This window comes from Oncorhynchus mykiss, chromosome 30 (genome assembly GCF_057628025.1).
Source record: "Oncorhynchus mykiss isolate SJ-2025 chromosome 30, ASM5762802v1, whole genome shotgun sequence".
Taxonomy (NCBI): domain Eukaryota; kingdom Metazoa; phylum Chordata; class Actinopteri; order Salmoniformes; family Salmonidae; genus Oncorhynchus; species Oncorhynchus mykiss.
Genome location: NC_143051.1, coordinates 34,152,501 through 34,176,166, shown reverse-complemented (window position 1 = coordinate 34,176,166; position 23,666 = coordinate 34,152,501). Strand labels below are relative to the sequence as shown.

The 23,666-nt window shown below is 41.0% G+C and overlaps 2 protein-coding genes across 4 annotated transcripts in view; one reads left to right on the top strand and one right to left on the bottom strand.

Moving 5' to 3' along the window:
* The first annotated feature begins 102 nt into the window (after positions 1–102).
* LOC110489327 (vesicle-associated membrane protein 2) lies at positions 103–7,036 on the top strand. Its single transcript, XM_021562055.3, has 5 exons — positions 103–377; positions 1,428–1,545; positions 3,129–3,287; positions 6,387–6,438; positions 6,651–7,036. Coding segments are annotated over exons 1-5 (348 nt in total). The 5' UTR covers positions 103–375; the 3' UTR covers positions 6,668–7,036.
* A 6,252-nt stretch (positions 7,037–13,288) lies between these two features.
* The window catches only part of LOC110489266 (uncharacterized), a 17,169-nt gene continuing 6,791 nt past the window's right edge, over positions 13,289–23,666 (bottom strand). Inside the window, exons 2-8 of one of the 3 annotated variants that reach the window (XM_021561940.3) lie at positions 22,574–22,776; positions 20,315–20,419; positions 20,140–20,232; positions 19,762–19,872; positions 19,497–19,620; positions 17,539–19,026; positions 13,289–17,429 (exon numbers count right to left, since the gene is read on the bottom strand). In XM_021561940.3, the coding sequence (XP_021417615.2) occupies positions 15,541–17,429; positions 17,539–19,026; positions 19,497–19,620; positions 19,762–19,872; positions 20,140–20,232; positions 20,315–20,419; positions 22,574–22,776 (4,013 nt within the window). In that variant the 3' untranslated portion in view covers positions 13,289–15,540. Of the gene's footprint in view, positions 17,430–17,511; positions 19,027–19,163; positions 19,301–19,496; positions 19,621–19,761; positions 19,873–20,139; positions 20,233–20,314; positions 20,420–22,573; positions 22,777–23,666 lie in introns of those variants that run through there. The other 2 variants (XR_016493619.1, XM_090228068.1) reach the window with 2 other exon arrangements.

Here is a 23,666-nt window from a genome sequence, read left to right as displayed (position 1 = left end):
GAATAAGTAGGTGTGTCCAAACGTTTGACTGGTACTGCATATGGTTGTAAAAAAATAATACATATAAAAATATACAGAATATTTTTTTACAACCATCGATTGGGCCGGTTATATCTACCGCTGTGTACAGACTGCGAGTTGTGCGTCAAAGACGCGTCGACATTTTCCACAGGCGTCGGCTCGCAGAGAGTTTGTAAGAAATTGGACAAAAGTGACAGAAACCGGCTGGAATTCTTCGGAATATTGAAACAATCGTTCCCTTGCCTGTGGATAGTACTACTTTCTCAAATATACTGTATCTCTCTCTGTCTTTTTTGTGCCCCCACTCTCTACTCCCCCTTGACCGCGGATTATTATAAAGCAGCTACCATCGACATGTGAGTAAATGTGTTTTTTAGTTCAGCTAAATGTATATGATATGTCTCCGATAGAGACATAGACTACAGCGTTTTGAATACTTATTTAAGGATGTTAGAGTAATTGTATTGTTGTGTCAACTAATTGCAATTATGGATTGTTTTACTGCTAAGACTAAACATCTGTTGAAATAGTTCATTGCTATTATATATTCATTTTAGGATTCGAATAGTTTACCCAAACGTAAAATATACCACAGAAAGTAGGCCTATTGCAAATTAATATTAGGCTACATGTCTCTCAGTCTCACAATATCAATAGTAGAATGACTCCTTCACAATGACTCAGTCAATATTCATCATCCATCTTCTTTATGAAGCTAGCTGTTGTAATATTTAAAAAAAAATTATATATATATATATATATATATATATATATGATTTTTAGTTGTTTTTGTTGTAATTTGTATAATAATTAGTGTACAGCACCTTGCCTGGTTTGTTAATCTGGAGCAAAATGCATCCATCTTTGAAAAGAGCAGCCTTCACGGCTTTTTTCCCTCTAATCTCTCTCCATTTTGCTAGTGGAAATCAAGCCTGTCTAATACAGACTCTGTACCAAATCAAATCAGAGTGGTTGTTTGCTCAGGATGTGGCTCAGACATGATGAGAGAACAGGCCTCTATGATTGGCTTTTCTAGTTTAAACATCACATGTATCATTTTCTACCATAGCCGATATATTTCGCATTCATTCAGTCTTTGTGCTTATTTGTCCTTAGTGTTTGAAGAGGGCTATTTCAGCAGTTAAGTTATTCTTCACTTAGACACCATTGCTAGTATTGCCTACTTACTATGCTGTATGGCTTAGCAAGATCAAATCAAAATCAAATCAAAGTCTATGCGGGTGCAGGGAAATGCTTATGTTACTAGCTCCTGACAATGCAATAACATTTCAAACAGGTACACAAATAATACATAATACTTACTTTTATCATTCATTTTCCTTACCAGTTTTGGTGCGGTTTTGGCAGTTGTTGTTGTTAGTAAGTTAATGCCTCTCTCTACACAGGTCGACCACAGACGCAGGAACCCCGGGGGCCCCTGAGGGAGAAGGGGGCCCCCCAGCCCCAGCCCCCAACCTCACCAGTAACCGACGACTGCAGCAGACGCAGGCACAGGTGGACGAGGTAAGACTCAAAGAAGAGTACCATTTTTGAAGTGTTGATCTTTTGATATGTCAGCGCGATTACTCATTTAGGCAGTCCTGTAAACAACCTTTATTGGTCAAAAATGTACAGAATACTCATGTGTGAAGTGAACAATTATAAAGACCGTGTGGAAGGTGGGATGAAACAGTAATGATGGGGATGAATAGAGGGGAGGATGAAAGGATAAAGCCAGGGGAAAAGAAGAGATGAAGGATACTGCGTTTTCTTTATTGTTGTGTGACGAAAGATGAAAATTGTTCCTGAGAGAATCAAATTCAAGAACGATGGGAGGACGGGGTCCTAAGTGGAGGAGATGGGCAAGGGGGTGGGAGGCAGTGGTCCGTAAAAGGAAGAATGATCGAAGAAAAGAGGGATGAGTCAGTGAGAGTTTACAAGGGCATAAACCTTGATCACAGAATATTCTCTGGTCATCTGTATGAGGTGTACACATCCTTTCCAATCACTCATAATGAGGATGACGAGGGCCCATAGAGGTAAACACTTTCCTAATGAAATACCGGATCATTCAACCAGTGTGTGCTATGCAGGTATTCTTATTTTTCCTATTGTTTGTACGCCACACCTGTTTGTTGGATGTTGGTGCACTAGTTTTGAAATAACTCACTTCTTGACCGTTCATTCAGAAATGCTGACAATTCTCACCACCTGTGGCATCAACAATTGTAGTGGAGGCTCACATCATTTCTTCTCAGTCAATTGATTCCTTGACCATTGGGTAACTAATGCTGACTGTCCTCAACTCTCAGTGACATTGATATTTACATTCTGATAAGACGTGATTGATTACCTTCTCATTGAGCAATGCCGACTCTGTCCCTTCCTCGCCGTCTACTGTACATTAGTGACACTGGCAGTTAAAAGTTCACATTAGTTCTATTCAGTAAGAATTGATTTCTCGACTGTTAGGTGCAATGCTAGCCTCGACTGCAGATGTTCTATAGGTAACTGCCAAAATAATGGAAACACTTGAGTAAGTGAAGGATACAAAGTAATTTGAAAGCAGGTGCTTACACACAGGTGTGGTTCCTGAGTTAATTAAGCAATTAAAATCCCATCATGCTTATGGTCATGCATAAAATTATAAAATTGCTGGGCAGGCTAATATTTTGGTTACCTTGACTACGCCCCCACAGGATGGCAATGCCCCCATCCACGGGGTATGAGTGGTCATTGAATGGTTGGATGAGCATGAAAACGATGTAAACCATATGCCACAGCCGTCTCAGTTATCAGTTCTCAACCCAATTGAACACTTAAGGGAGATTCTGGAGCGGCACCTGAGACAGTGTTTTCCATCAACAAAACACCAAATGATGGAATTCCTCGTGGGAAAATGGTGTCTCATCCTTCAAATAGAGTTCCAGATACTTGTAGACTCTATTCCAAGGTGCATTGAAGCCGTTCTGTCTCATGGTGGCCCAACGCCCTATTAAGACACTTTATGTTGGTCCTTCCTTTATTTTGGCAATTACCTGTAGGTTTCTTCATGAACAAGAATACAATGTTGAGTGTCCTCTCCATTCCACTCCTGTCCCCTACAGGTAGTGGACATCATGCGTGTGAACGTGGACAAGGTGTTGGAGAGGGATCAGAGACTGTCGGAGCTGGACGACAGGGCCGATGCTTTGCAGGCCGGGGCCTCACAGTTTGAGAGCAGCGCTGCCAAGCTTAAGAACAAGTACTGGTGGAAAAACCTCAAGGTTTGCGTGTGTGTCTGTCTGTGTGTATATGTAACCGACTGGGTTCAAATCCGGTTCTCCTACACACCACATGTCTGCGTTAACCCTCTTAGTGAAAGCCTAGGCTTTAGCTCACGGGGCTAACACAAGTCTTCAGGTCTCAGGCAACTCTTCACACAAGCAGGAATAATTTGTAATACAACCTTCACACGTGAGTTTGCTGTTTTATGCTTAGGCTTCCATAGTGCAGGCCGCCACACCGTGGCAGTCACACACTAGCTGTATATTATGACAAGGCGTTGGGGTATTTCCACAGTGCTCAGACAATTTATACCAATGATGTCCCTGTACATGGAGGAATAACTCTTCGTACTTTCAACTACCATTTTAGCCCTTTGTTGGCTCTGTTCTTCTGTGACCTCACTTAAGGCTCTATTCAATCTGAATCGCTGAAGCGTTACAGATTGCGCAATAGAAATGTGAAGGTCATTTCCGATTGAGCCGACAATTGCAACGTTATTCATCGCGAATGCAGCCGCTAACGCAGGAACATTTCCTTTACATTTCAATCACGCTGAACTTCCGCGGTGTGGATTGAATAGAGTCCTTGCTATATAAAAAAATGTAGATCCTTCTATCCAACTATCCTTCAATCCATCTTTCTCACAGCATGAATTTATAAACCCTTAGCCAACCCCCAAACCCCACTCTCGCCTCTGCTTTTGAGCACAGATGGCTGTCCCGTTGCCAGTCCAATCATGTGTGTCCGTTGAGGAGGGGGAGGGGTTAGAAATCCCAATCTGGATTACAGTGTGATGCCAGATTAAACCCAAAAACCCAGCTGTGGCTCAACTCGTGATGTAACCCCTTCAGCTCATCCCTCTCTTCCTCTCACTCTAATACTTCCTCTATTCCTCCCTCACTCCCTCCATATCTCTCTCTCGCTCCACTTGTTTCTCTCCTAATCTCAGTCATCTGATCTGCAGCCCCGTAGTTGATTTGTATTTATTTCCTCTCTTATGCTCTACAGAGCCGGCTCTAATATAATATTCATCACGGCTAACCTCACTCTCTGAAATCGAACCATTCTTTGCCATACAGGCATAAACTACATCACCCAGGTGTGTCTGTTTAGGTCATTGGCTTGCAGTAGTGTCATAGTAATGCTTACACCCTCTTGGCACGTAATCCATGTGACGTACTGCAGCAGTATCACATTAGTGCTATTTGTTTATACTATGGCTGGGATTTCAAAAGGGAGTTATAGATCAGTATTTTGTAAGGTAATTTACTCTTGAACCGACATGTGCATCCGTTTACAGGGTGCGAATATTGGGGAAATTGCCTTTAAAAAAAGGTGCATTGTTGGCTTTCCTGTCACGTTGGTATGAATGATTCGGGAGACAGGCGCAGGAATGCGTAATAGTTGTTTTTTTTCTTTACCCAAATTATAGCATGCCATATAAAGGCATGGGGATGAGGACAAAACATACAAGTATACAACACACATGGTCGAAACCCAAAGAAAAGAGCGCGAAATACCTCGAATAAATAACACAAGCGCACAATGATTCACAAACGGGACCTGTAATCATCTGTGCAATCTACAAGGGCACGAAAGTCAAAAAGCACAGGTACTCACACGACCAACGGACATGGTAACAATAATGGACAGCACCATGGTGAACAAAGGGCACATATATACAAATACAATCAGTGGGAATAGGGGCCAGGTGTGCGCAATGAAAGTTCCAGAGGGATCCGTGACATTTCCAGTGTGCTGTTTTATAACGCGCGCCTTGGCTTGAATCCCAGCCTATGTGACGAACGACAGTTTAATCTGTTAATGATCGGTATCTATCAATCTATCAATGAAATGTATTTATAAAACCCTTTTTGCTTCTACTGTACATTGTAAATAACGATGGGAGAGAAACAACTGAAAGCAATATACACTGAACAAAAATATAAATGCAACATGCAACAATCTCAAAGATTTTACTGTTACAGCTCATATAAGGAAATCAGTCACTCAGCTCCAGGCGTGGGACATTTCAACTGATATCCATCAACGGCTATTACCGAGACCAGCGCTGGGTGATGGTTGCTGATTGAAGAGGACTGGCCACCCCTCATAGCCTGGTTCCTCTCTAGGTTTCTTCCTAGGTTTTGGCCTTTCTAGGGAGTTCTTCCTAGCCACTGTGCTTCTACACCTGCATTGCTTGCTGTTTGTGGTTTTAGGCTGGGTTTCTGTACAGCACTTTGAGATATCAGCTGATGTACGAAGGGCTATATAAATACATTTGATTTGATAATGGGCCTCTGTTCGCCTATATAGATATTCCATAAAAAAATCTGCCGTTTCCAGCAACAATAGTAATTTACAACAATAACAATGTTTAAACTGTATTTCGGATCAATTTTATGTTATTTTAAAGGACAAAAAATTTGCTTTTCTTTCAAAAACAAGGAGATTTCTAAGTGACCCCAAACTTTTGAACGGTAGTGTATATGTAAAGAGCAAGGTTACAGCTATCATGATGAGAGAGTAATGTTGAATGGATTTTAGATTCAGCTCTCTCCAGATTAAAAACAATAAGAGATTAAGAATTTGCTATTAAATGTGTTTAATATTGAAATGTGTTAGAGAGAATATGGAAGTGGTTTTATATATCTGAAGGTTGATATTTCAGGATATTTGATTATTTAATATTGAAATGTGTTAGAGAGAATATGGAAGTGGTTTTATATATCTGAAGGTTGATATTTCAGGATATTTGATTATTTAATATTGAAATGTGTTAGAGAGAATATGGAAGTGGTTTTATATATCTGAAGGTTGATATTTCAGGATATTTGATTATTTAATATTGAAATGTGTTATAGAGAATATGGAAGTGGTTTTATATATCTGAAGGTTGATATTTCAGGATATTTGATTATTTAATATTGAAATGTGTTAGAGAGAATATGGAAGTGGTTTTATATATTTGAAGGTTGATATTTCAGGATATTTGATTATTTAATATTGAAATGTGTTAGAGAGAATATGGAAGTGGTTTTATATATTTGAAGGTTGAAATTTCAGGATATTCGAAGGCTTTCTATTGTTTTTTTCAGATGATGATTATAATGGCAATCATAGGAGTCATATGTGTTGGAGTTGTGTTCTGTAAGTACCATATATATCTACATTTTCACTTACAGACGAAGTCTGCTTCACTTGATTTTCACACAAAACACATGGAAAAATGTTTATAGACAGTTTTGTGAAACACATGCGCATGTCATTTTGTGTTGCTGTAGCCTAGTAGTCTGATGTCCAAAGTAGGAAACAACTGTTTACTCTGTGATATTTACATGGTCTCATCTTCTCCCCTGCAGTGTATTTCTATTATTGAGCTGGTCTCTTCAGGGACGGACAACAAGCGCAAGACGAGATACCAGAATGAAGCCAAATCCACCCTCAATTCCCTCTACTCCTCCTCTCCTTCATCCCTCTCTTCTTAACCGATGCCTTCCATCCAAAACCACCATGCTCTTGTAGACGTTGGCGCAGTGCCTCTCCCTCTTCTTTCTTCACAGTCGCTCTCTGCCGTTGTGCCCTTGAGCAAGGTACTTAACCCCTACAAATGCTCTGGCGGCGCTGCTCTGTGGCTGACGCTGTGCTGCTCCGGACATTGTGGGTGTGTGTTGGTGTGTCAGGTTTGGTATTGTGACAGTAAATCGATAAACGTCTGTAAAATGGACAATAAAGTATCTATTCTATTCTGTTGTTGCCGCTTTCTCCAACTCTCTTTTTTGTCTCTCTTCATCCCCCATTTGTAAGTGTGTTTTCCCTTCAAAGTCCAATGTATGTGCTATCCCAGAGGGCTTATCACATTTATGGACTGTATGGACGTCTCTAATACACTACCGGTCAAAAGTTTTAGAACACCTAATCATTCAAGCGTTTTTCTTTATTTTTAATATTTTCTACATTGTAGATTAATAGTGAAGACGTCAAAACTATGAAATAACACATTAAATCATGTAGTAACCAAAAAAAGTGTTAAACAAATCAAAATATGTTTGAGATTCTTCAAATAGCCACCCTTTGCCTTGATGACAGCTTTGCACACTCTTGGCATTCTCTCAACCAGCTTCACCTGGAATCCTTTTCCAATAGTCTTGAAGGAGTTTCCACATATGCTGAGCACTTGTTGGCTGCTTTTCTTTCACTCTGGGGTCCACTCAACCCAAACCAACCATTTGGTTGAGTTTGAGAGATTGTGGAGGCCAGGTCACTCTCCTTATTGGTAAAATAGCCCTTACACAGCCTGGAGGTGTGTTGGGTCATAGTCCCACTAAGCCCAACCCGGATGGGATGCCATATCGCTGCAGAATGCTGTGTGGTAGCCATGCTGGTTAAGTGTGTCTTAAATTCTAAATAAATCACTGAGTGTGTCATCAGCAAAGCACCCCCACACCATTACACCTCCTCCTCCATGCTTTATGGTGGGAAATACACATACAGAGATAATCCGTTCACCCACACCGCGTCTCACAAAGCCATGGCAGTTGGAACCAAAAATCGCAAAACTTCCACCTTTGCACTTGTTTCTTGGCCCAAGCGAGTCTCTTCTTATTATTGGTGTCCTTTAGTAGTGGTTTCTTTGCAGCAATTTGACCATGAAGGTCAGATTAAAGCAGTCTCCTCTGAACAGTTGATGTTGAGATATGTCTGTTACTTGAGCTCTGTGAAGTATTTTATTTGGGCTGCAATTTCTGAGGTGCTGAGTTAACTCTAATGAACTTATTCTCTGCAGTAGAGGTAACTCTGGGTCGTCCATTACTGTGGCGGTCCTCATGAGAGCCAGTTTCATCATAGCGCTTGATGGTTTTTGCGACTGCACTTGAAGAAACTTTCAAAGTTCCTGAAATTTTCCATATTGACTGACCTTCATGTCTTAAAGTAATGATGAACTGTCATTTCTCTTTGCTTATTTGAACTATTCTTGCCATAATATGGATTTGTTTTTTTTACCAAATAGGGCTGTCTTCTGTATACCCCCATATTTTGATTTGTTTAACCCTTTGTTGGTTACGACACTACATGGATTCCAAATGTGTTATTTCATAGTTTTGATGTCTTCACTTTTATTCTACAATGTAGAAAATAGTAAAAATAAAGAAAAACCCTTGAAAAAAAGTCTTCACCGGTAGTGTATATTGAGGGGGGAAGGAAAAGGGGCCGAGCTTGACCCAAGGAAAGAAACAAGCATCCAAAACACCCCTAAGCTAGACTAGTCTATTTTGACAACAGCTAACTAACTAACCAAAAATACAGTGGGTGGTCCACCCAGTTCTATCTAGGGTATTTAACAAAGTTTACCTACGGGTAGTGTATGCCCATGGGCGACTTGTCTTGGTTCCCCCTTTTCCCACCAGCAAACAAACACCATAACCAAAAACAATACTCACTGGTGAGGACAAATGTATATGGCGGTGCTCAAACAAAAGATAGCTCACTACATAAAGAGCTATAGAGAGACATAGTAGGAGAGGGTGAAACAGCGCAATCTACAGACAGATGGCATTGACAGAGAGATTGTGCTCTAGAGCAAACAACTGACAGGGTTTTTAAACCAAGGGAAAGGAACGGTGATTGGGTAGGAAACAGGAGGAGGTGTGTCTTCTGATTGATGATTGATTGGTGACTGATTGGGGAGTGATGATTTTCACCTGTAAGGGGAGAAGGAGAGAAAAGAAATACACACACACAGGATACACACACAGGATACTTGTATCCGTAACAGCTGTAATAAGATATTGTGTAAAACAATGAATGTGAAGAATTTATCTGCTCTTTATTATGTGTTAGCCAGCCAGTTAGTTTAGGCTATTATAGAGAACAAAGGCACAACTCCAGAGAGTGGCGCAGCAGTGTCACATTTGGTAACCTGCCTAAATCAATTGCAAAGCTTTTTAATCGCCTAGCCAACTTTGCTTGATAGGCATTCACCATTACGCCACTAGGTGGCACCAAAGGATCTCTCCCAGGACTGATCTATTTGAATGGCGGGCGCAGGCTGGGAGAACGCCACACTGACTAACTAACTACATCATGTCCATGCATCATGCTTACAGTTTGGGAAATGGATTTTTGTGTCTAAACAATTCCTAGTCGGAATCGGACGAAAAAGGTTACAGAATCATAAACGCACTATATTCTACCAACAGCCACGCTGTAATCGTTTGCAACATTTTTTCTGCTAGCAAGCCAGGCATCACTTACTTTAACTTTTTATATAGGGTTCTAAAGTGATGCGGCTACAAGAGTGTTCCCGCATCGTTGGCGACCCGTCGTTCAAGGCAGGTGGGGGTTTTGAGCCCCACATTTTTAGCACATTTCCTGAGCCCCACATTTCCTGTTTTGCATGTTATTTTGGCATTAATATGTGTCACATATCAGTTTGCAAACAATGTAAAATATATATATATATATCATTGAGTTAATTAAGCTGCATACAAACATGGTCTCTTTTTTGTTTTCTTGAGTAAGGCAGCTCCAAAATGCAGGTGTTTCAGTCTAGCTCAGTGCTTTCTGTGGTGGTGTGGCAAGCCGGTTGAAAATATGGAGTGTTGCGCCGTGATTGGCTCAGTGTTCTGTCACTCATGGGGACACGATGTCACCTCCAAGGGTAGAGCTAGAAAAATTCAAGCCCCTTGGGTGCTGCCATAGAGTTACATTAGAAGTGTCCATCCAAGAAAGCTCAAGGTCATTGGCCACAGATAAAATGACATCAAATTACATTTCTACAGTAGCTTTTATTGGACTGTTCATGTTAACATCATACTTTCAAAATCTTAGCAGTCATTATCATGAATCAAGTCGACAATCTACTGGCAAATCATTTTTAATCCTTGTCATATGAAGAGAAATAATGAAAATAAATTATAGATAAAACGTATCGGTGCTCATCGGCCATTGGACATAAACATCACACAACAAGTTGGAAATCTCAAATTCAACAATGAGGTTTGGAAGGAATCAGTGGCTAACAGCAAGCATTGCAAAGCAATTAGCCTGCTATTCAGTGGAGTGGCTGTGTGGTCCCAAATCTAAGATTAAGGGTCTCTTTTCTTAGTTAAAAATTATAAACATTGGCTATGCTGTCAATGAAGCATTATTTCTACTGCGTGCAAAACAACTTAACTCAGAACTGCAAAATCTGACTTTAGTGAGTTCAAGACAACTGGGAACTCAGGATAAACGAGCTACAACTAGGAAAATACGTTTTGAACGTTCATCCAACTCGGAATTGTAAATTCAGAACTCGGGCCTTTTTCTTGAGCTACGACCTGAAGATCACTGACATCATCATGATTCAGCCTTAATTTTTCTCGAGTTTCCAGTTGTCTTGAAAGCGCCATAAGTCCAGAGAACGCCAGATTTTGTTGACAAAATTTGCCCATGAAGGACCACCGCGCCACCTTCCTATTCAAGTGAGTACAGCACAAGGTGAATCCAAAAATGTCTGCTGCTGTATTAATTATGTAATATGCCAGGGAGATATGTATACTGTAGCTAAGAAAGTAATACTAAGTGAATGTTGTGTAGTAAGCTGTTAGTAACCCATGTGCCTCAACATAATAATTTGGTCTAGTTTCACCTCTTAATTTCACCTACTGTTCTGACTTGGTGGTGCACATGTAGCCTATAACCTGTTTTTGAGAAAGGTAATCATCAAATTTTGTAAGAGCTTTCATCGTCAGCTTATATGCCCCCTTTATTTATATTATGGTTCTGACTTGGTGTACAGGGAGAACACTAAGAACGGCCCATGTTCTGAATTCGGTTGCTGTGCATTTCAAAAAGTGCTGGACAAATAGTTAAATTGACTACGTCCGTCCTAGCTTGCTCATTAATGTCTTAATCAAAATTATGGATTGCCGCTTACCTGCTTGTTGTCTGTCCCCTTATGCCAGTTTGTACATCTCAATTGTCAGCATAAACCACATTTGTTTAAGCAAGTCAACCATATCAGCTATGTATTTTTTAAAGGCAGTAAATGAGGCAGAATTAACTGTTTCGCTGCAAGACAAGGCTCCGCTGATAGCCGGGTGTAGCAGTGGTAAGGTGTTGGGACAGCTTTATGTCGGCCCTAAGTTTGTGGGTACCGTTTTTCACCGCTATAGTGCAATTAATGTATTGTTTAGTGTTGTGGCTTTGCTGGCATTCATCCCACTTTTTTTTGGTCCCACCAAGATTGACATGCTAAAATCACCACTGCATCGACTAGTTGATACTTGTAAAAAAAAAAAAAAAGTCCATTCTTTTTTTTACAAATATCAACTAGTCGATGCAGTGGTGATTTTAGCATGTCAATCTTAGTGGGACAAAATAAAGTGGGATGAATGCCAGCAAAGCCACAACACATTAATTTCTTAATGCTTACCTCATACCAATGTTTGTCCTGTGTAATGGCAAGCTTTATTTTGTGTGCTGAAATCCGTCGTTTTGATAAAACTTCAACGGCATCATGAACTCACCCAGTAACAGTTCATTTTAGCCTCTACCAGGATGCTGAAACTTGGCCACAAGTGGATCTTCCAGCAAGACAATAACCCCAAGCACACATCAAAATCCACAAATAAGCAGATCAGCTTTAATATTGCAGATAGAACCCACAATCTATCCATAGAAATCATATTATATTACCAGCGAACTGTCATAATCCATCAAAGTTCCACAATGGGGCCAAAATGGAAGTAATCTTGGTCAGGGAGAAATCCAAAACCAGTCTAAATAGAATGAATGGCGGTAGAGCAGGGTTTCCCCAAACTCGGTCCTCTGGACCCTAAGGGGTGCAGGTTTTGGTTTTTGCCCTAGCACAACACAGCTGATTCAAATAGTCAACTAATCATCCAGCTTTGATCATTTGAATCAGCTGTGAAGTGTTAAGGCAAAAACAAAAATGTGCCCCCCTTAGGGTCCAGAGGACCGAGTTTAGGAACCGCTGCAGTAGAGGCACAGGTGATGCATTTCCTGCTTTTACTTATGCAGGAAAATAAAAGGCATGTCATGTATAAGACCTGTATTTAACGGAATTAAGGTCAACCTAAAATATTGTCATGATTATAAATACAGTTTATACAGCTTTTATACACATTTTCTGTATAAATGGCCAACAAAAATATGAAAACAGACCATAGATGTCTCAGATTCTGTTTTCTTGGGAAGCTGATCATTTTCTTGGAAAGCTATAATACAATATTAGTACTTGTTAAAGTACAACTTGTCTAAGTACTATCATCAACTGATTTCAGCCAGTGTATGGCTGTGGATTGACTGAATAGTTTGAATATAATTTTGGCATATTGGCAGTTAAATAAATGAATAGAATCATTCCTCTAAAACTGTCTGGCTAACACATAATACAGAGCAGATCAATTCTTCACATACATTGTTTTACACAATATATTATCACAGCACTGGCAAACCGTGGTTGACCAACTCCCTGACCAACATGGCTGACCTTTGGACCACCATAAGATTCATTCCATTCTAATTCCATCAATTTAATTGACTGCATAATTTCTAATCACCTTTGCCCCCCCAATGTGTTCTCCAACTCATAAAACATTTTAGAAAAATGTTCAGTGTCGTTATCCTCACAAGGTGAGGCATTGAAAAGGAATTGAAAACAGGGGCGTTAATCATTTTGACCACTACCTTTGAGAAAAAAAAAGATGACTTGTTATACAAAATGTCTTTACCCGAGCAATTGTATTAGTATAAAATATAATTTTGCAACAAGAAAATGTGCACGCTATAGCTCAGTATTTAAATGATTTATTTTAAACAGTCGTTATTGCTCATCTTTATCAAAAGGCGTCAATTTCAGACCCCACTGTAGTTTTAATTTCTCCTGAGCCTCGATTATACTAGCTGTTCGCCCTACGCTTACAGGATATAGGCTATGCTTATAAACCATTTAAACATATTCCCCACCTCCCAATAACAAGAAGAAGAATCCTTTATTACATTTTTATTTAGGTAACCAAAAAAGAAATGCAAGCCCAGTATGGTCACAGACAGGAAACCCTTTCAACACCTGGCACAGAGTGATTTATCTTGGAATAAGAACAATAATGCTACCTTCAACAAAGACAAGACATTAATGCTATAAAAACATCAAGCTAATGCTCATCGAGGCCAGTGTTGGAGGCAACACGTTACAGTAATATATTACTTTTGTGAGTAACGGAGTAATATAACGAGTTATCTCCAAATATTGTAATAGTTGCTTTTTTTCAAGTAATGAGTCCTTTACTTTCATCATCATTATATCTCTCAGCGTGTTATACATTGAGTGTACAAAACATGTTCTTCCCATGAAATAGGCTGACCAGGTGAATGCTATGATCCCTTATTGATGTCACCTGTTAAATCCACTTCAAATCAGTGTAGATGAAGGGGAGGAGACAGGTTAAAGAAGGATTTTAAAGCCTCGAGACAATTGAGGCATGGATTGTGTATGTGTACCATTCAGAGGGTGAATGGGCAAGACAAAAGATTGAAGTGCCTTTGAAAGCCATTTTGCATGGTCATCTCAAGTCTCCAGACTTGAAAACCTGCGGTATGGCAGTAGGTGCCAGGTTTGGCAATGCCACCAGCAATACTGCTCGTTCTGTGCATGATTTCCTGCAAGACAGGAATGCCAGTGTTCTGCCATGGCCAGCGAAGAGCCTGGATCTCAATCCCATTGAGCACGTCTGGGACCTGTATGATTGGAGGGTGAGGGCTAGGGCCATTCCCCCCCGGAAATGTCCGGGAACTTGCAGGTGCTTTGGTGGAAGAGTGTGGTAACATCTCACAGCAAGAACTCGCAAATCTGGTGCAGTCCATGAGGAGATGCACTGCAGTACTTAATGCAGCTGGTGGCCACACCAGATAGTGACTGTTACTTTTGATTTGGACCCCCTTTGTTCAGGGACACATTATTCAATTTCTGTTAGTCACATGTCTGTGGAACTTATTCCGTTTATGTCTCAGTTTTTGAATCTTATGTTCATACAAATATTTACACATGTTAATTTGCTGAAAATAAACGCAGTTGACGGTGAGGATGTTTCATTTTTTGCTGAGATATATATATATATATATATATATATATATATATATACACACACACATAGATGACAGCTGTGTTGTTACTTTTACTTAATCGAAGAGAAAGAGGACAACGTTTTAGTCAAATGCAAACTCTGCACAGGCAGCAAGCATTGATCTCTTCATCCAGAAACACCACCATCAAATCTGAAATAGCATCTGGAGGTCGTGCAGAAAGGCACAAAAGCTGGAAGCCTAAGTTCCAGAAATGCGTGAAAGAGGAGAAATCTATAGGCATTATGATAATAAACAAAAGATGCACATGCCTAAACAATATTTCCAAGTAAACAATCAAAATGTCTGATAAATCCAATGTTTGATCACAACAAACATTCTATTTTAATATACAAAGGAATAGGCCTATTGGCCATAAACATTTAGGCAGCTTTATGAAACTAAATGTACATTAAAGCCACTAAATACAGGCTGTCAAGTGACAACAAGGATGACTTCAAATAACCGGCACATTAACCTGCTGAACGTGAACGCAAACCGTGTCATATGAACCCTACACAAAATGCACGGTAATAAAGTCATACCTTCTCTGTCCTCGACTTTTCCTGAATAAGTCTATTTAAACACACTGACTGACGTTAGAATTTTCGATATAACAATCAAGAGTGTGTTCTAAGCACTTTTAGGAGGACATGCATCTCTTTTTTCCCACGCTGCCTTTCCGTCACCCGAACGTTGACTAACGGCCAATCAAAACTACATTTAAAATTATTTCACACATATAATAATAAATAATAATAATAATAATAATAATAACAACAACAATAGATGCAGTCTAAAGATCAGATTAAATTCACAAGTCCGATGGGTGACAATATCAGGCTATCAATTGTAATTGTGAATGAAGGATTCAGCACCTAGGATAGCGCCTTAGGGGTGGCTTTGCTCATCTGATACAGGTAGGCCTATAGTGGAGCTCCATGGTGCTGAATGACCAGCGGAGAAGAAAAACAACAACAATTGCAACAAGTGATATGTAATATATTACTTTCCATGCAACCATATTATAACTTGACAAGATGAATTTTGTTAAACCTAACAATAGATTACTTTTCTAAGTAATGAATCCCAACACTGATCACACCACACAAATCCCCAACATTACAATGACGTGTAATGTAGGGGAGTGTAATGTAGGGGACTTGTGTGGCTATATAAACACGACTTGTTTTTTTGGTGTACCCTCAAAAGTGCTTTACGGTTGAAGGCCATGCCACATGCTTGACATTTGAACGGCTTCTCTCCAGTATGTATGAGCATATGCCGTTTTCTATCTTTGCTGACATAAAAGCGCTTATCGCACACTGTGCACGGATACGGCCGCTCCCCTGTGTGCCTCCGCAGATGCTCCTGCAGCTCACTCTTCTGCCTACAACCTTTGCCACATTCTGGACACTTGAATGGCCGTTCTCCAGTGTGTGTCCGGGTGTGAATCCTCAATTCAGCCGTAGATTTGAAACCCTTTCCACAGAGGTCACAGAGGAACGGTCTCTCGCCAGTGTGCATTAACATATGCCTTCTTAACCATACCAACTGAAAAAACTTCTTCCCACAGTCTGGGCAGATGAAAGCAGCATCTGTGTGATGCAACATGTGTTGTTTCAATAGCTCTTTTCTCTGGAACCTTTTCCCACAGGTGGAGCAAGCGTGGGGTTTTCCCTCGACATGACTCTTAGAGTGTGATTGCAGTAGTTTTTCACTCCGGAAACCCTTTCCACACTCAGCGCAGAGGAATGGTTTCTCCCCTGTGTGAATTCGCTCGTGAATAGTCAGGGTATACTGTGTTCGGAATAATCGCTGGCACACTGAGCACTGGTAAGGAGTGGACTCATTTCTCTGATGTAAGCGCAGCTCAGTTAATGAAACAAAAGTCTTCTGACAAGAAGGGCAGGGGAACGGTCCCGTAAATTGATGAGTACGACTGTAGTGGCTCTTCAGGTCCATGCCCTGAGAAAAGATCTCGTCACAAAATGTGCACTTCAAGATGTCAGGGCACTTGTTGAGACTTTCCTTTTGGTGTGAAGCAATGTGCCTTACCATTGTCGCTTCAAATTTAAAAGTCTTCTGGCATAGAGGACATGCTTTAGGAATTGTCTTTTTATTAGAGGACTGTGCTGTAGTGGTGGGGGCTTGAGAGATTGGTGGTTCCTGGGTTGCTGTACTGGAAGGCTGAGGAATGTCATTTTTATTTTCCCTTGGAGCCAGTGACCATGCTGGCTTAGTCGCATGTTTGTAAACTCTCTCTAACCGACAACCTCTTTTGCTCTGCTGGTGTCTCTTCCTTTGACTGTGGGATACAAAAGCCATCGAAGCACTGGGACACTTAAAGCGGCTTTTGTCTGGGGCGTGATGGTGAAGAAAGTGGCTTTTCAAACTAGACGTTTGTGAAAACGTTGCATGGCATACAGGGCACGTTTTGGAATAATTTGCGTTTGAGGAAAGTTCTGGAATGATGCGAGCAGGAGGGCTTTTTGATCTCAGCTCCTTCCTTTTTTTGACAGAGTCACTTGTAGGACAACCTCTTTTGTTACTCTGGTGTTTCTTCAAATCACGGAGGAAGGCAAAACCCTTCAGACAAAGAGGACACTTAAAAAGTCTTTTGCCTTTGTGAAATATAATAAGATGGCTTCTCAACATATATTGAAATTCAAAAGTCTCATGGCATAGGTGGCACGTTTTGGGATCACTACTTGCATTACTGGACTGTCCCGATATCCTGTCATTCTTTCCATGCTGGTGCTCATTGACCTCCTGTCGTTTCGTCATCTCCTCACACTCATTCTGCTGATGTTTTTGGAAGTCGTCCTGGTGGTCAAAGCCTTCCCCACACTGGGTGCACTGGTGAGGGCTCTGCTCGGTGTGAGTTCGCATGTGTGTTGTCAAATCCTTCGCTTCAACAAAACTCTTCCCACATAAGGAGCAAATTTTGGCACGCTTGCTTCTTTTAGGAGACTGCTCTGTGGTATGGGAGACAGGACCTGGAGCACCGGCTGGTGTTGGAAGAGAAAAGTACCATTGTTAGAAGGTTACAGATGTCACTCTCACCTCTAACTTGAGCCTTGGATATATATATTTTTTTTTTTATTATGTTTTACTCACCTGTCATGAGACTGTTGTCATCAAGTTGGGTCAGCAGCACTACGGGCTGAAGTTCTAAATCAGGCACGTCTTCAACCACCTGTTGTTTCCTTCCAATATTCATTCTGCCATCACTTTCATCCCCATTTCTCTCTTCGGTTTGCTCTCCGGGGAGTGCCTTGACTTTCACTTTTCTAGAAGCCCCTTTCTCATGTAGATGCTCCAACTCCACAGAAGGCCCTTCATCCTGATCTGAAGATAGGACTTCGCCATCTGAAACCTTGCCAGTTCCCTTGGAATCAGGCATATCAGGCATGTTGGCGAGAAATGTGTGCAGTTCAGAAAAGAACGGACAGGTCGCTCGGCCACTACTGCTTGGGTTCCTCAGTGCTTGTCTGTAGCTGTGCTTCATGTGCTTCATCTTTGATTGGCACTGCTTCCACGTCCTTTTGATGCCAATGACCTTTAGCCGCTCGGAAACTTCACTGTACGCATGTTTTTTCCGGTAACTTTGCTCCATCATCTGAAGAACCTGTTTGTTTGACCACACGGAGATCAGTGCTTTCGTCCCCTCCAGGGTCCAGGTCCGTGTGTCATTGTCTGCCGAGGTTGTCGAAGACATGTCTTCAACCATCTGTTTGCGACAATGTTTTTGGGGGGGGCTTTTCATCTTGCTGTCACTTTGAGGGATGCAAAATGTTTCATCCTCTTTTTTCTCGTTGGCTTGCTCTCCGGGGAGTGTCTTGCATTTCACTTTTCTGGAAACCATTTTCTCACGTTGAGGCGCCAACTCGACAGCCACAGATGGCCCTTTATCCCGATCCAAAGACATGACTCCTCCATCTGAAACCTTGCCAGTTTCCTTGGACTCCGGCATATCAGGCACCGCGGCAAGAAAATTGTGCAGTTTAGAAAAGAACGGACACGGTCGGCTACTTGGGTTCCTCAGTGTTTCTCTGTAGCGCCACTTCAAGGCTTTTATCTTATTGTGGCACTGCTTGGTTGTCTTTTTGATACCAAGCTCCTTTAGACACTCCGAAATTTCACTGTAAACATGTTTTTTTCTATAGCTTTGCTCCATCTTATGAAGAATCTGTTCGTCCGACCATATAGAGATAAGTGACTTTGTCTCCTCAGGTGTCCAGCAGGTCCATCCAACGTCGTCTGCGGTCATCGATGATGTTGAGGACATGTCTTCTCCGTCTACAATCTCTACCTTTAAAACATCATAAGCCAAGTCATGTCGCAGTCTCTCCTCATAGTCGTTCTCTCCCCATTCCTCTGTTCTTCCATCCACCATTTCCACTGCCTTCTTAACCGTGTCCAAGCTCATCCCTAGCTCCTTCTCTACATTATCGTGCTCTATCAAAGTGTCCCTTTCCTTTCTGGATGCACACGTGGATAAAGACTGGCTCTGCGAGCGTGCTTCATCAATGTCCATTTCTATCCTCTCTGAGAGCGAGTGAGACAGTGAAGAGAGGATACGATCATCGGCACCAGATGACGGAGCTGAAACATTGGAAAAAAGATAAATATTTAGTCTGCCTGTGATTGCTACATACATTTTTGGATTTGAATGATATATGCTATGATGATATATGATTCTTGAAGAATAGAACTTATAAATGCAGGTTTGTTTTACTCACTTTATAGCCTCAAATCATGGTTAAAACTATCATTTTGGTATGGACGGTCAGTTCTTGTATCCATAGCTTTGTCTATGAGTATGAGAGTGGTTACATTTTTCCAACTCCATCCCTCAGATGTTTACAAAAATCTATATCTTGAAAATAGAAACAAAGCATAAATTCCCCCCAGAATCCTCGCTGCTTACGCCCACGATTCCTTTCAAAACAAATGGGAGCGTCTCTACAACGGTTACACGTCCAGTGTTGCAGCCCGTTAGCCTCGTTACATTTAAAAACGGCATGAAAAACTTATTTGCCACTGTATGAAAACAGAGCTGGGAAAAAGCCTACCATTAGTGAACAAATGGCCATGGCATCTGTTGTGCTGGAGAAGAGTCTTCAAAGGCTGAGGTTGAGTCACAGAATGTGCACACTCCTTCAGCACAGAGGGGGCAGGTCTGAGCCATGATACAGTCTGTGAAGGGGAGGTGGTTTAAAATGAGCAACAAATTAAAATTGACCAAATGACAAAAGTAAGGTATGGTAGACTCCGCAATATAACAACTCAAAAATCGGCCAAGGTTGCCACTATTGGCTCTTCCCAAATTGCATCTACCTGTTGAAAGGTTGGCGTTGGAAGCAACTTCTCCAGCCTGATGAGGAACTCCCACATCAGAGTCTGCAGTGCTGCGTCATAACTGGACCCAAATTCTTCTGGAAAAACATCCTAGAAGAAACATTAAAGTGCATCTGAGTGGTGTATAACAGATTAAACGAATGCCTTAATTGAGTGTGAGGCATCCTATTGACATCATTAATGGCTATACAAGTCTACTCAATATTAGCTAATGCAGGTTGGGGTTCAGCATTACTGAGTAAGCCAGTAACGAGGACTTCGATGGAATAAGACATGGAACAGATTGTGCACACACTGCTGTACAGTTTACCTCTGATTTAAATGTATGTTTAGCAGAAACATTGCTATCACACCAACCTGGAAGAAGTGTTCCCTCTCAATTGGGTCATCTAGAAGAGTTTGGACGAGTTCCAAGAAGTTTGATTCCGATGCCTCCACCTCTGTATCTATCTACAGCAAGTATACACAACACAGTTAGTAAATTAACCTAGCCAACAGAGCTACAAGGCTTGATCACTTGAGTGGCACTCACCTCCTTTTCTCTATGAGTGATGATGCAGGTCCTCATCCTGCTCAGGTGTGGCTGGATGGTCTCCGGGTCGGCTGAACAATCAGAGCGACACAACTCCAGAACCAGCTGTCAACAACAAACAGGTAACACTGAGGCATTTTAGATGCAAACCAATCCGGCAGTGAGTATGGTAGAAGAATGTTACAGTAAGTGCTAGACAGTATGTAAATGCACTTACAAATGCGTATAATATTGAACCTTTACGTATCATCATGCAACCTTATTTTCAATGGTTGCATAGGTAAAGTTATTTTCTCACTTTTGAGTGTGATTGCATTGTTTCTCTGTCCCAGGAACAGAAGAGGTTGGTTTTCATAATGTGTCTTGACCCACCTTTGAAACCCTGATGCCCTGGTCAAATTTACATCCAGGACATGACTGAATCCTCATTCCTAACACATTACCCATATGGTTTGTTTTCAGACCAATAGCCCCACATTTGAAACCTTGATGATTAATTGGTACACTTATTGATTCCAGGGATGAACGCCTCCTCTGTTGATCTCAAGCCATATTATTGGTGTGGTTTGCTGGTTTCGGAGAAATTCCCAAGACTTTGTGAGATGTGCACATCTGTGAAACGTGTTTGAAATAAAGATGACCTGGAACGTGCCCAGAATTGCATGTTGACACAGACATAGGGCAGGTTTGTAAATTCACTCTGGCTATCTCCCCGATTTCAGAGCACTCTCGTCTGTGTGCCAGAGGGCAGAATAACTGATGAATTTACCAAACGCTCGACACCCGTTGAATATGGCCGGTGTCAGTAAACATCGGGGGGGAAAGCTTGATTAAATTGTTGCCAGCAGCACAGTTACCAATGCTCTGGATAACATGAAAACAGCTTAACCAGCTCTGCTAGGGCAAGTAAAATGGCCAGTGAGGTGTTCTCTCATTTATGTCTGGAAGTAGCTAGCAAGCTAGCTAACGTTAGCCAGTTAGCTTGACTGCCTTTGTGAGGTCACAACTCTTGGATCAACCCTACTCCTAGGCCAGAGCGACCAGTGTGTGTTCGAAACGCTCCGAGAGCAAAACGCTCCAAATTTATAAACAGACAATTTACAAAACGCCCAGAGAGCACTCTGAGCTCTCCAGAGTGAATTTACGAACGCACCCATAATGTGACCCATAGTGCGTCGTGAAGAATCAGGATGGACATGGCTATGAAAAGCGTGCAAAGGCCAGAAAGAAGAGATTGCGTGAAAGAAACGGTCACAAGAAGAAAAAAAGAGTGTACATTCTCTACAATTTGTTTCAATTTTGGATACAGAAATCCCGTTGATTACTTAGGAAAGAAATTCCACTAATTAACAAGGCACACCTGTTAATTGAAATGCATTTTCATGAAGCTGGTTGCAGTTACTACATGATTCCATGTGTTATTTCATAGTTTTCATGTCTTTACTATTATTCTACAAAGTAGAAAATAGAAAAAAATAAAGAAAAACCCTGGAATGAGTAGGTGTGTCCAAACGTTTGACTGGTACCGTACATGACAGAAGATGACACTAAACTTGTTCAGTCAATGAATGGTGGGTATGAAGATCAAAACATTAAGCATTGTGAGAAGATACCTCCCCTGTTTCACCAAACAAAAATTATTACGGTTACCATTTCACACCAGAGCATTCCCCATACTTGGACTATCCCAGAGAAGTGGTAAGTGTGTTGATATAATCTGGTAAGCGGTAATATGTTGGGAATGACGATTGAATAATGTCATGAATGTAAATTTGGCCACGGTTTCAAATGTGGGTCAAGACATCATGAAAAACGACCTCTTCTGTTCCTGGGACAGAGCACCAATGCAAATAACTAACTGTTCAACTGTGCAACTATTGAATAGAAGGTTGCATGATGGTACATAAGAATTAATCTTATACGCATGTTTTAAGTGCATTTAAACATTGTTAATAACTGGATGTAAATATTGGCTCACTATTTGGCAAACACAGACCAGTTATTGCACTATTTTGACCAATGCGATATAACTATTTGTTCATGATTTATAATGCATTTACAAATGATGAAATGTTAATAGCATAATTATAACCCCTTTACAAGTGGAACCTTATCGTAAAGTGTTACCAGATTTGTTTTATTTGACCTTTATTTTAACCAGGAGTCCCATTGAGCTCAAGGTCTCTTTCTCAAGGGAGCCCTGCATGCACACAAATGTCACCCTACGTTCTACTTCAGTCACACCCCTCCATCTCTCACCTGCGCTCGCAGCCCCATGATGAGTTGGACTTTCTCTCTGTAACTCATCAGATCAGGGATCATCTCCAACACAGTGGTGGCAAACTCCTCCACCAACCCGTAGTCCATTGTGTCTCTCCGCTGAACAACTTGCCATAGAGCTGCCGACACCAGCCGCAGTGGAGGAACCAAAAGGCGCAGAGATGACAGAGGAAGAGGAAGACCTGGTTGGAAAGAAAACATTTGGTGACGTTCCAGGCCATCTTTTATTGCGATTGCCATACAGATGATCAGATTTTATACGTCATGGAGTGGTTTTGTTGCTGCGTAGCTAAATGTGGGTGGCGGTAGCCTAGTGGCTAGCCATCTACTGGACATAATAATAATGAAACAGAAATTAGTTAACTACATTACAAATAATAAAGCCTGCATTTCACTTATAAGTAGCCTACATGCATTTATTTGACACTTCTCAATATAACAACTGACCTATACTGCAATAAATTGAACATAATGAAGCTTTGGTTTTCAGATGTAAGAAAGTTTTTTAAGCCTCCCCACCTTAATTACCAAGAAATATCACAGTAGTGCCTTTCTACTTTCTAAATCCATCCTGAATCCACCCTTCCAGTGAGATCAAGATTATATGGATTTTCTGCATTAAAACCAACCTAACCTAATCCTGATTAAAGGTCAGACTGGATTACCAAATCCATATTCGGAGGATGAGAATCTTATTGTTCAGTTTTGAAATACCCAACATTTAATCCAATTAGGGCTGTGACTGTCATGGAATTTTGGATGACTGTAATTGGACAGCCAAATTACCGAGGTCACCATGATAATGGTTCAAAAAACGTTGACCCATATTTTGTCATTGCCTCCGCTCCTGACTGCATGTGCTGCCATAGAAATACAATGGACGTCTCCATTCAATTCAATGATGGTGGACTGGCGGCCATTGCAAAGCAGGAAGTAAAATATGTGCTGTGATTTTTGGATTCAACTCAACTGACATTACAAAAAAATGTAATACAGTCCATTGCATGAGCCACGTTAGTTATCATCATTTGAATGAACATTCTACATACAAACACTCGATCACTTGCGCACA